Genomic DNA, 14,165 nt, shown 5'->3' on the forward strand with positions numbered 1-14,165 from the left:
TCAATATCAATGAATCGAAAGTATCCATGTCCATAGTAACAATAAGTCAATACAATATCGATATCCATATCAGTATCAGTATCAATGCTTAGTGACATAATGCGAATATCAATGAAATCGTACAGTAACAGTAAATCCGTAAATCCATCAATAAATAAATTTCAATACAAATCCATCGATATCAATAAATCCATGAATTCATAATGAGATCAATAGGTCAATACCGTACACATGCAATTCAATACAGTAGTCTTACTGAACAAGTACAATCACTGGATATTAAGGCGTTTTTCAAGTCGATGTATCGTTGTATAGCCATTGTGCTGTTGTAGAAATATCCATATATCCATATATCCGTTGACTCAATAAGAGTCGTCACTCTTTGCCCGTCGGCCACCCGTCGGCATAATAATCTCCTTATGACTCCCAATCGTTATATCAATGATCAATAGAGGATAACACCAAATCTTTTTTAAAGGAAAGCCCGTCGGCCCACCATCCTGTACAGTTCAAGTCAATCTCCAACCAACGGTTCAACCAGTCTTCACTTGTCTTTCAGTAGTATAACAAAAATAGATTCAATCATATTTTCACATTCGTATGCATATTCAATCATTCAAATCATCAATTCAGAAAATCAGAAGTCGTACGAGAAATCAGCAGCATAACGACAGTACATGGAATGTACACAGAAATCACAAATTCAAAAATTTACCAAATTACCACAGATCATGGAAAACAACAATATAAGACTTTTATCGTACTGAAGCAATATTTTTCAACAACCAGATAATTTTCTATTCGATAAAAGTCGCACAGAACTCAAAATAACTGGTAGAAACTTTACAGAAAATACTCAAATCGTGCAGAAATATCATATCAGAAACATATCAAAAATTGTGCGATAAAACTTTCGTCAATACAAAATTATGAGCATTTTTCGGTAACGGAAACACAAAACTGGGCACAGAATTATCAAAACTCGAAATCTTCGAAATCAGAAATAGGATTCGGAGTCCTTACTGCGAGACAAACAAATCTTTCAACTGCGTCGTAGGACGAAAAGCGCTCCGCGGCCTCCGAAATCAAGCTTTCCCTTCTCTTTCTTCAAAAATATCTCAAAATATCTCAAATCGGATACTTATCAAGCAGGATCGTCCAGGACGATGCCCAGATCGTCCCGGGACGAACTCCTCTGGACATGGATTGTACAGACAAAAATTAATTCCAATTTATTTCGTCTCTGGATGATGCTCTCTGTTCGGTTCGTCCCGACGATTCGTCCCGACCCTTACAGGTTCGTCCAGACGAAATTGACAGATTCTTCACAATTTTCTTCAGTTCGTCCAGGACTAAAGTCAGTTCGTCCGGACTAATAACACTAAAAAAAAACAGCTTCAGAGGGGTTTTACAATCTACCCACCTTAAGAAAAATGTCGTCCCGATATTTCCCTTAAGGGATCGAATGCAAAATCGATATAAAACAAATCCGTCCAATCAAAACTCAAATCAAAATCAAATCAAATCAGAATCGAAATTTAAACTTGTCGGAAATCATGCGGTCATACAGTTCATTCAATCATATGTAATTTACTATGTAAATGATGCACTTGAAACTATCCATTCTTCTAAACTATCAATCAAATCCTTTCACTACACTTGCTCTGATACCAATTGTGACGTCCCAGGCATCCATAGTGAAAGGATTCGTCGACAGTCTTGATCAACCATCACTTCTTGCTCCCTTGCTCTGACCTGAAATTATTAACCACATATAATGAGCTTCAAAAAGCCCAGCAGGTCACCAAAGCCTATAACTGAAATCAAAGTACGGTACTGAAACAATATGCATGTCAGTCCATCAAATCCATAACAATCAGTTGCACATTATCAGTGAATCTATGCAGCAGATACGAAAAATCAGTAATCAATGCATGATCGATACAATCCACAATCATCGGTAAAAGAATCGATAAACAGTAGGAAGAAGTCCATAAAGCTCCATGAATCGATAAACAGTAGGAAGAAGTCCATAAAGCTCCATGAATCAGTACATACGATAAATCTCGTAAGAATCCAATCAAATCAATGGAGGAAAATCATCGTCTTGATAATAACCGTTAAATCAATATCATATCAATATAATCAATCAAATCAATTACCTCTGGTCAATAATATCAATCGGTATGAAATCATATAAAACAATCAAACCAATACATCACAAGAACGGTTGAAATCAAATCAATACAGTAAAACCTATTCCATATTGATCAATGAATCACATGCAGCAGTTCAATACGGTGTATCAATGAAGCGATAGTATCAATGAATCAATAGTATCCATGTCCATAGTAACAATAAGTCAATGCAATATCGATATCCATATCAGTATCAGTATCAATGCTTGGTGACATAATGCGAATATCAATGAAATCGTACAGTAACAGTAAATCCGTAAATCCATCAATAAATAAATTTCAATACAAATCCGTCGATATCAATAAATCCATGAAACCATAATGAGATCAATAGGTCAATACCGTACACATGCAATTCAATACAATAGTCTTACTGAACAAGTACAATCACTGGCTATTAAGACGTTTTTCAAGTCGATGTATCGTTGTATATCCATTCTGCTGTTTTAGAAATATCCATATATTCATATATCCGTTGGCTCAATAAGAGTCGTCACTCTTTGCCCGTCGGCCGCCCGTCGGCCGCCCGTCGGCATAATAATCTCTTTATGACTCCCAATCGTTATATCAATGATCAATAGAGGATAACACCAAACCATTTTTAAAAGAAAGCCCGTCGGCCCACCATCTTGTACAGGTCAAGTCAATCTCCAACCAACGGTTCAACCAGTCTTCACTTGTCTTTCAGTAGTATAACAGTAATAAATTCAATCATATTTTCACATTTGTATGCATATTCAATCATTCAAATCATCAATTCAGAAAATCAGAAGTCGTACAAGAAATCGGCGGCATAACGACAGTACACGGAATGTACATAGAAATCACAAATTCAGAAATTTACCAAATTACCACAGACATGGAAAATAACAATATAAGACTTTTATCGTACTGAAGCAACATTTTTCAACAACCAGATAATTTTCTATTCGATAAAAGTCGCACAGAACTCAAAATAACCGGTAGAAACTTTACAGAAAATACTCAAATCGTGCAGAAATATCATATCAGAAACATATCAAAAGTTGTGCGGTAAAACTTTCGTCAATACAAAATTATGCGCATTTTTCGGTAACGGAAACACAAAACTGGGCACAGAATTATCAAAACTCGAAATCTTCGAAATCAAAAATAGGATTAGGAGTCCTTACTGCGAGACAAACAAATCTTCCAACTGCGTCGTCGGACGAAAAGCGCTCCGCGGCCTCCGAAATCAAGCTTTCCCTTCTATTTCCTTCTCTTTCTCTCTCCTGCCTTCTCTTTCTTCAAAAATATCTCAAATATCTCAAATCGGATACTTATCAAGCAGGATCGTCCAGGACGATGCCCAGATCGTCCCGGGACGAACTCCTCTGGACACGGATCGTACAGACGAAAATAAATTCCAATTTATTTCATCCCTGGACGATGCTCTCTGTTCGGTTCGTCCCGACGGTTCGTCCAGACCCTTACAGATTCGTCCAGACAAAATTGACAGATTCTTCACAATTTTCTTCAGTTCGTCCGGACTAACAGCACTAAAAAAAAAATTAGCTTCGGAGGGGTTTTACAAAAATATTAAGGATCAAATTGATTGGCTTGAAGGCTCTTCATCTTCTCCAGCTTGAAGGCTCTTCATCTTCTCCTTCTGAAGATGATGAAGAGGAAGTGTTTGAACAGGATGGAGGTATGCGAGATACTATCGTTCGGGTGGGTAAACAAAGAAAGAGGAAATCCAAAACATGGTTTAAAATTGCGCAATATGAGGCTCGCCTTGAGGCCCGCCTTTGCGCAATTCCAGTAAAAAACGCCTCGATGCTTACGCCTCAAATTTTTTTTATGAGGCTTGCACCTCAACTTGGTTGAGGCCCGCCTTGCCTCACTGGCATGAGGCTTACGCCTCACGCTATATATATATTAAAACTTATATAAATCTTGAAGTAAATGCCCGACATTGGACTCTATAGGAGAGGAGGAAGGGGAGAGCAGTTCATCATAATGATGATTCAAATGAAGAACCCCTTAGTGATGAAAGTGTTGATGACTTACGAGTTCTTATATGATATGTCATTGCTATTTATTTTTGGAAATTTGAATTATATGTTAATGAAAAGAATACTGGGATTTGAGAAAGATAGAATTTTGAGTTGAACTATATTTCATGTTGTCTTGTTATTGGGATATTTTGATTTCACTTAATATCTTATGTTTTTTTATGTTTTATATTATTTACTCATTAGTATATAAAAAATTTATCATTTTATGTTATGCAATCTTTTGATTTTGACGCTTACGCCTCAAAACGCCTCGAGGCTTACACCTCGCCTCACAAATGAAAAACGCCTCAATACCCGAATACACAATTTTAAACATTGATTCAAAAAATAGCTTTTTGTGTTTGGTTTGATGACTACTGCTTTGGAAGTATTCTTTTATATGGTTGGTGGGGTTTTCATCTCTTCTTTTGGTATAATTTCTTTCCTTTTGTTTTGTGCAGGTTGGTCTTCGGATTTGGATTGCACTTTTGCTCTGGATGTAATGGTTGACTGCTGGGCTAATGGTGTTTTCTACTGTCTCCTTCATTGTTAGTTTCTGTTTGAGATGGTCTTCCTTTTGCTTTTTCTTGGTTTTATATTTAGATGGATCCCGAAGCTCTTAGGTTTTATTTCAATTATTGTATTTTAGTGAGCTTTGGAGTCTTTAAGGACGTGTATTTTTTATCTATTTTAACGCGTAAGCCCCTTCCGTGGGGTTTTTCCCAAAAAAAAAAATATTCATAAGTTCTGATTGATTTTGCGTTAATTTTGCTTGTGTATGTTTTTATTGCATAAAAACTAGACAAGTAATTAGTTTAATTGGAAGCTTTTAACCAATAGCTTTGCGTATTTTTGGTATTTCTTGACTGCATCACTTTATAACATTAGGAATCATAGACATCCCACATTAAATTGATATATAAGCTTAAGATTTGACAAAATATTTAATTAGAATTGGGGAAAAATAACAACGTTAATCAACCAGGAACAAAATATGCAAATATAAATAAAATCAGGTAGGCTATGGTCCTAACGTGAGTAATGAAGCTTAAAATTATATTCGTACATTTGATGGGAGATTTAATCTTATATAATTTTTAAATTGAATTGATAGTTTGAAAATTTTGCTTGAACATCATACTTTATCTGATACCCAAAGAATTAAATCAACACTAATGAAAAATGTTCAACTATTTTAGCAAGCCATAACTACTAAATTTAAATGGGCAAACATGAAACATAAACTTTAGGAAACATATCTATCATTCAGTAAATAAGGACCAATTATATGATAAATATAAAGATGGCAAACAAAGTGATTATAGTGTTTTTAAATATTATACATGGTTTAAAAGTCTTATAGCTAAATATTATTGGTTTCTATAGTATGAAGTGGTCATAATAATTTAATTAAAGGCTTTAGGCAAGATGTTAGGGATGAATTAAGCTACAGCACTGAAAAGACATTATATGAGGCCTTACAAAAATACTTGGACATTGAGAAATAATAATATTATTCTAGTAAGACAACTACATGTGCCTAATGACCCTAAGGAAAAATCATTATCATCTCATGTAAGCCTGCAAAGCATATATCAACACACAATCATGCATAATTAAATATGACCTTACCAAAAAAACTGTAGTTCATGAATATGCTTCGGAAGATGTATTGGATGCTCTAGATGAATTATAATTATAATACGAATCTGCATTTCATGTTGATAAATTTAGGGTCTGCGCCTATATTATATCCTATTTGAGAACCTAAATTTATACATGAACAAGAATTTGAATAAATAATATATGATGACAAAATTTTACAATTAACCAGCCAACTTACCAGAGTCAAAAATTCATCCCAAGAATGTATTGCCAAATCAAAACTTTCGACTGCTTCTCTTTGATCAGGAGTGACATTCCCAAAACTTACAATTTCTGTACAAGATTGAAATTCAAATATAACATCCGGTATTCTCAGGAATATACTTTTGAAGTGGAAGAAATGGTTGCCACTCACTTTTCAAATATTTGGTCGAACTAGGAAACGTTTTAAGCACCTGTAGTTGTTAGGATGAAAGAATTAATAAGGTTAAATGGCAATATTTTGCAAATACTTATTACAAAGAGACACTAATGTAATATCATGTGCCTAGTTCTAATAACTTACAAGAGTGCAGATTTAGCAGAAAACATGAAGTTGGAAATTTAGCATAAGACATAATACAAAACCCTTAGTATTTTAACATTTAATGTAGGATGAAGGGAAACTTTTATTAGTACGGAAGCCCAACCTGATACACCCTCTAAATGCTGCATTTACATTAACCGCAACACAAACAAGTGACAGAAATTTTACAGGTCTTCATATTGGTTTTTTCTAAGAAAGAAAAGAGGAAAAGGCAATGGAATAATCATGAATAAATAAAATATGGCATGGTCAAGCTTGTGTTGATTTTGACTTCAAAAGCTACTAGATTAAAATCAACTTTTTCATATGAAGAACCTTTATCAAGGGAAAATGAATAACCTCATAAGCTTGTAAATTTCATACATTAATATCCAAAAATCAAACATCTAAGGATGTACAAATATTAATACGAAAAAAAGAAAAGAAAATAGTACGTTCACTCAAATTATGTAATTATTAGCCATATCTAATCAATTTGCAAAGAAACTATTTGGTATCAGACCTCCCCAATCTTTTTCTCTTCAACAAATACAATCTCAACCTCCGCATGACATATAATAAATTCAACGGCACCAGCACCTAAAGAAGAAAAAAAGAACAAACATTTGAATTCAATTCAGCGTGAATCATAAAAAATAATCATACAAGTGGAAACAAAGTATGTAATAATACTTCATAGATCCCAATCTACTAAAGGTTAGAGCTCTAAACATAACATCAAAAGATCCATACCATCAGCTAGAATTAGGAGAGAAAAATAATTTCAGCAATTCATCTTTGAATATAATAATCCACATGCGATGAATTTGCATGTTACCGCAATTCTAGCAAGATAACAAAACTACATACCAAGGGTATCATATAAAGGAACACAGTATATCCCATGAGCATTGCAAGCCTGCGAAGTCAATAAATCAAGCATTAGAAAAATTATCAAATGGCAAAATCACATCAATTCGGAATAACTTTCCACAAGTTGATCATAAAGGTGAAAGAAGCAAAATTTAGACATGCTGGCAAAAGCAAATGGAACTAATAGAAAATAAGTAATAAACTTTGAACAAGTTTAAAGCCTAACAAAACATAGGAGAAGCAATGGCTGCATGAACAAAAATAGATATGGAAAGGAAGAAGGATACCTCCATGCTGATGATCCATTCAGGACAATTGGCACCATATATGCCACAACGACCTCCCTGAAAGAAAAGGCATCTTAAATCCAGCTTTGAGCTTCAAAATTTGCAAAAAAAAAAAGGTAAAAAAGACAACAAATTAATTTCCTTAAGAATACTAAATCAGGAAAAACAGGTGACAAGAAGAAAGAATGCTCTTCAGGCCACAGAAATTGGTTATGGTAGAAATGCTATTTGGACTAAAAAGAGATAGAAATAAAAAAAAATGAAACAAGAAGGTAACAACCTAACCCCTATCAGGTTAAACATGTTCACAATAAAATAGCAGAAATTTGATGCTGATTTTCAGAGGACAAAGGAAATCGCAACTTTTCATTTCATTCCAGTCCTCCAACATTGTTATAATTACAAGCTATATTTGGCATATCTACAAGTGCAATCCTTCATATCCCATATTATTCTTTACACTTCATTTATTTGCTTTGCTAAACATTTAAAAGTGTACATATTCTGATTTTGTAAGAAACTTTTGCAGGGTTGCTGAACGGCAATATTAGCTCATTCTCACTGAGGAAAAGGTGATGAGCCTGGTGCAGTAAGAAAAAATTCACCTTGGTAACCCCACAGCTTCGAAGAGATCCACCAACTTTGAGCACAAGGTCATATACTTGTTTATAGGTTAACCAAATAAATTCACCAGCCTGCAAGGAAAGGCAAAGAAAACTTATCGCCTTACTTACCATAAATCATTAGTCAGCAGACCAAAACAAGCAACAAGCTTAAGTAAAAAAAAAAGACACTTAAAATAGCTCCAAAACAAGAAGATAAGTGGAACGAACCTTTCCATTCACAATCTTCCGACGCCCAAGCATTCGGTTATCGGGATTTCTCTCCACAGACATGCTACAACACATCATGAATAATCATTAACCATATCAAAATCTTTTAAAACACCGAGCAATTTTATCATCTAGCTCTACTCTTTAGACGCCAATCAAAAGAATGTTCTTTTCTATAGTACATGTTACAATAAATCAATGTTCTTTTAATATATTAAAATCTCAAAATAATCCCCAGATTAGTTGTGTATGGCCAATTTAGTTCCAAAGTATCACTTTACCCTAATTTAATCCCTCAACTGTACTAATTGATCCAAAATAATACCTCATGTTGTAATTGTGATATAAAATTGATCCCACTTGAGTCCCTCAACTTTACAAAATTGATCTCAATTTAGTCCCAAAGGGATCATTTTGGATCATTTTTGTATAGTTGAGAAACTAAATTGGAGAGCAAAGTTATACTCCGAGATTAAAATGATCATATACAAATAGTCACGAGACTATTTTGAAATTTAACCTTTTCTTTCATTATCAAACATTTAATTATCAGGATTTATTTATATAGACTCGTAAAACCACAGCAAGAACCAACATGATGCTCAGCCATATCTTCCATCAAAATGAGTGATTCTTCCATCTAGCTCAAAACTTCAGAAATTAATCAAAACAAGGCTCTTTTCTACCTTAAATGACAAGGATCAAAATCAATAAGGCTTATTTGGTTCTTTGTAGATACAAAATATGATTTTACTTCGACAGGTCCTTCTGCATTCTAAACATTCAGTCGGATCAGGCAGGGTCCGTCTTAGTCAAATCCAATTTGAGTGGTTTGAGACCCAAATCGCCTTCATAATAGAATCAGAGAAAATTTTTCTTAAGAAATATATTTTTGTCGAATTTAATTAGTGACTGAAGACTCTGATACACCTAAGGCCAGTTTGGCTAGGCGTATTTAGGATGCATGTATTTAAAATATATAAAATAAAATAAATATAATATTGTTTTGATTGTTTGGTTAATTGTAAAGTAAATATGCAAACAAAAAAAATATTTTGGATGCAAACTAATCACATAAAAAATACATCCTCATCTTCCATGAGCACCTCAAGTGCTCTCGGATCAATTGAATCTCTGATGATGGCCAACAAATCTATAGCGGCTGCCATCACTGCTTTAAATCCGTCGATACCAGATGCTATTGAAAAAGATAAAATATCTCCTAAAGTTCTGAGTAATTTATTTTAATACTAATATTTCTCTTATCCTCCCTTTTTGCATCAATCAATTCTGTTATTCATTAATCTTAAATTCTAAAACAAATAACAAAAAAATTTATCAGGAATTTAGTTCGATTTGACAATCATCATACAAAACTGCTTTCAGATTGTAATAATCTCAGGATTTACTAAATCCTACTAGTAGCCCAAACATTCCCTAAAAGAGTCAGATAAATTATAGCAAATCACTTCTCCATTCTACACATTCAAACAATTACAATACTAATTTAATAAGAAAAATACAACCGACCCCCAGAACCCAATTCAAATTAGCTTGATTTCATTAAGAACTCACCGGAAAATATCCCAGCAGTTCTCCATGCCGGGGACCGGTGGCGGAAACCCATCCTTCGCATAGACGCTCCGGTAGGCAGGTCCAACGGAAGGCGCGTCGCCCTTTCCCTCGCTCCCATTCTCCACTTCCACCAAAAACTTCATCTCTCTCTCTCTCTCTCTCTCTCTCTCTCTCTCTCTCTCTCACCGGTTCAAGCCCTCTCTCTAATATACTTCAAATTCCAATATCACAGGGATTTCACAAGGAGAGTAAATTTTGGAAGGAGGCAGAATCTCCGACTTCGCCGCCAGTCAACGCCGGAAGCTCTTGTCGTTTCTTCTTATTCTTCTCTCTTTGTCTCGGTTTCCGCTAGTCTCTGCTAATTTCTTCGCTGCCCGAGAATTTATAGAGAGAAAGTATTTGCATTAGGATTGTAAGGCCGCGGATACACGCTTTAGCATTTTATTATCTTTAAATAGAGAAAATTTTGAAATATTGAGTTTCTCCTATACGTCGTAAGGCATTAATTTGGACTCATTTTTAATTATATTTTTTAATTAGACAAATATAATAATATTTTTATTATATTTTTATTTTGACAAATATTCATATTGAAAGTAAATTTTTTAATGGGATTAAAAATTATGGGAAGGATTATTTTAAATGACATTAATAAATTATCATAGAGAACTGATCAAGATCGATTTACTCTAAGAATCTAGGATACTAATAATAAGCCAATCACATGATTGAATCCCGTAGATTTTATTCTTGATAATTTTTTTTTTTATCAAACCAAAGTCGTCAAGGTTTATGAGGGTTTTGTTGTAGCGCGTACATGCCTTCTCAAATATTTTATAAGTATTTAACATGTCAGAAAGAAGATTAATTATTCTGTGCGAATTTCGGATGTCGTCCAGAAACGAATCACAACACGTCATGTCACCCGTTTGTTGGGTATAGGTGCTCAGTACTGCTATGTACCAGGTGACGTGACATGCTGTGATTAGGGGTGCAACTGAGTTAAGCCGGCTCGAGCTCGACGAGTAGATCTTATCGAGCTCGAGGTCGAAGAGTCGAGCTTATCGAGCTCGCGAGTTGAGCTCGAACACAATTTCGAGCTCGACTGTTTATCGAGCTCAAGATCGAACTACGCGCTGCTCGACTCACGAGCTCGTCGAGCAGCTCATGAATGAAATGACAAGTGGGAAATCGCGGGAAATCGCAAGCAAGACGAAAAAAGAAATGGGCAGCGGGAAAATTGAATCATGCAAACAAACGGATGCAAGCCTTAAGACTCGCTCGCGATCTCTTCTCTTCCCCACTCGGCATCCTTCGTCATTGTTCGACTTTGTCCCTTCGACAACATTCCCTTCAAGTTAGATCGGAAGTTATGACACTTGGATCGAAAGCAGAAAACTCCACCGCTACAAAATTGACTGAGCTAAATAGCTCTCCAGCCTCGCAGTGCTCTACCTCACTCACTCCTCGCAAAACACTGATCTTGCCCCTATGGAAATGGTAGATTAGAATTTAGAGCTTCGATATTCCCAGTAATCTCGCTCGCTAATGGATTTTTCTTTCCCCGCCAGCGGATACTCCATCCGTCTCCCCTCCTCTCACTATAGGCCTCTTCTTCACTTCAAATCCTTATCCAATCTTCTAATAACCTTAGAAACCCTAGATTCATCCGAAATCAGTGCTTCTCTATTTGGCCCCTCCTGAGGAAACCATTGGCATCCGACCGGTTTAGTCGACTATCGACGAGCGACGAAGAAGGTTTGGTGGGTGAAAGCCTTCTTGAGTGGAGCAAACTTTCTTCCTTTGGCATGCTAGACTGCTCGGGAAGTTAAGGCATTTCGATCGGAAGCAATACGGGAGCTCACTTGTTGTTGACGACTTTGTTCGAAACGACTCTGCTCGAGACGATGGAGGTCGTGACTCGCGACTGCTAGATTGCTTGGGACTGAGCTCGACGAGCCGCTCGACATGAAAGGAGTCGAGCTCGAGCTCATTTTTTGAGCTCGACTCAAGTTTGAGCTCGAGCTTGAGCTTGGGCTCTGGCAGTCGAGCTCGACTTGAACACCTCCTAGCTCGAGCTCGACTCGACTCATTTGCACCCCTAGCTATGATTCACCTCCGAACGATTTGAAATCCACACAGAATAATTTTGCCACAAAGAAAGAGCTTAAATCCCATGGATCTTGACAACGAAGATTCACCAAAGCATAATTATTCTAGACTCAAAAGTACCATCTAATGGGAGTACTCTCAAAGAAACATCCAAGGTTCATGTGAGACTCCCCAGACTTGGAGGATCATCCCTCCTCCAAGAAGTGCACTCTCAAAGTAACTCATAATCACCGATAGCAATGAACCATCAATGAAATCCATCAACCTACCTGCATGGAAGGATCATACTAAGGAGATTCAAACACACCTCCTCATGCTCAACGGACCATTGATTCCACCATCCTTGCAACTTAAATACACTCGAACCTTATTTCCAAGCATCCCAAGGACTCCATCAAAGTAGTTATCATCACTTAAAATCTTTATGCTCGAAATATTCAAGGACTCGACTCCATTCACTAGCCCATAATCACTTAGCACAAGGGACTTGCCTTGAGGCTAAGGAGATGGATTAAAAAGCATCTACCATCCCCAAAGACTATAAGAGCATGACCCATGTCTAGAACAATTTGTATTGAGTCTCATTTATTATTATATATTTTATCTTTTTGGTGTAGCCTTCCGTATAGCCCTTGGACCCCTATAAATAAAAGGTGAAGATATATACTTTAGATCTTTTGGTACTTCTAAAGGCACTAATGAGCTAGTGAAGTACTTTTATTGAAAACTTTTTTTTCTTTCTATATTCACCACATGTTCTTAGATTCATGACTTTTTAACTTGCCTGTTAGTAAGGTCGGGTATCATTCATGGACAAATTTGAATCCAAAATATGATTTTTCAAATGAACATTACATATAACATTGATTGCATATTGTTAACCTCTTAAAAACTCTTTATTAAAGAATATCACTTATGTTCAATTTGATAGAAAGATATCAAAATTAGTTGTTCTCTTCAAGAAAGGAATATTATTGGATTTAACATGAGAGATAATTCAAAGCTTATGAGCATTTATGCATATTCATTATGACAATCTATAATATGGAAAAGGATGTAAATGCCAAAGGAAAGTAAAGGCTTGAGATACGATGTGGAGAATGATTTTGAGATATGATGAAAGCTCAAAAGTATGAAAATTCATTCTTCTTGTAAGAAGCTTAATTTATTCTTTTTATAATATTTAAGAGAAATATAATCATCGAATAAGGAAACTCAAAAGAGTCGAAACTAAGGGTTAGAATGTCAATGCTAATGGGGCATACATCTTACAACATCAAACAAATTTAAATTACCATAATAGCCCAAATATCATAAAGTTTCAAGTATGAAAATTCATTCGTATTATAAGAAGCTTAATTTAATGTTTTTATACTATTTAAGAAAAATATAATCCTCATTAAAGGAAGCTCGAAAGAGTGAAATCTAAAGATTAGAATGTCAAAGATAATGGGTATACATTATGAAATAACAAACAAATTTAATTATCAAAATAGCTGGGAACTGTAACTCAATGAGCTATTTGTTAATAAAAAAGAGAGAGAAAAAAGGATAAACATGTTTAGAGAAAAGTGAAGACTAACTTAATCAACGGGAAGATGAACTTGATAAAGAACAAATGGTTTAATGATTCCATGTCATCATAACCCCATAGTTTACCTAGCCAAAAAAGCTAATAAACATTCTTTAACTAAGATAATTCTTATTAGTAAATATGAGTTGCATCTTCTAATAATACCCTTAGACAAGGAGGGGTAATGATACCTAAAAGTGGAAGAATATCACAAAAGAAAAAGAATAGGGAATAACTCTCAAGTATGACCCTTAACCAAAATCAAGCATAGACACCCATGATGAGACTTACAACTTGAAACCTCATAAGAGGTTAAGGAATCCCATGAGATCGGTCTTATGACCCTGACTAAAAAACGCTACTAACTATGCACAACTAATTATTTAAAAGGTGAGGTCAATGTGTCATGATGTCGTTAAGAATGACGAAACACATCATATGTTTTGACAAATAAAAAAGGGAAAGTGTGAGCACTTTTTTTTTACTATCCCAAATGTAATTCAAAACGATATTGTATGTAGGCATTATA

General features: G+C 35.2%; 1 protein-coding gene across 1 annotated transcript in view; it reads right to left on the reverse strand.

The window, feature by feature from the left end:
- The window catches only part of LOC110093577 (long chain acyl-CoA synthetase 4), a 55,773-nt gene extending 45,402 nt beyond the window's left edge, over positions 1-10,371 (reverse strand). The window contains exons 1-8 of the mRNA XM_020818509.2: positions 9,952-10,371; positions 8,377-8,440; positions 8,149-8,238; positions 7,544-7,600; positions 7,254-7,302; positions 6,907-6,983; positions 6,234-6,273; positions 6,057-6,151 (exon numbers count right to left, since the gene is read on the reverse strand). Coding sequence (XP_020674168.1) covers positions 6,057-6,151; positions 6,234-6,273; positions 6,907-6,983; positions 7,254-7,302; positions 7,544-7,600; positions 8,149-8,238; positions 8,377-8,440; positions 9,952-10,094 — 615 coding nt within the window. The 5' untranslated portion in view covers positions 10,095-10,371. The remainder of the gene's footprint in view (positions 1-6,056; positions 6,152-6,233; positions 6,274-6,906; positions 6,984-7,253; positions 7,303-7,543; positions 7,601-8,148; positions 8,239-8,376; positions 8,441-9,951) is intronic.
- Between the last annotated feature and the right edge of the window lie 3,794 nt (positions 10,372-14,165).

This window comes from Dendrobium catenatum, unplaced genomic scaffold (assembly GCF_001605985.2).
Source record: "Dendrobium catenatum unplaced genomic scaffold, ASM160598v2 fragScaff_scaffold_333, whole genome shotgun sequence".
Classification (NCBI taxonomy): domain Eukaryota; kingdom Viridiplantae; phylum Streptophyta; class Magnoliopsida; order Asparagales; family Orchidaceae; genus Dendrobium; species Dendrobium catenatum.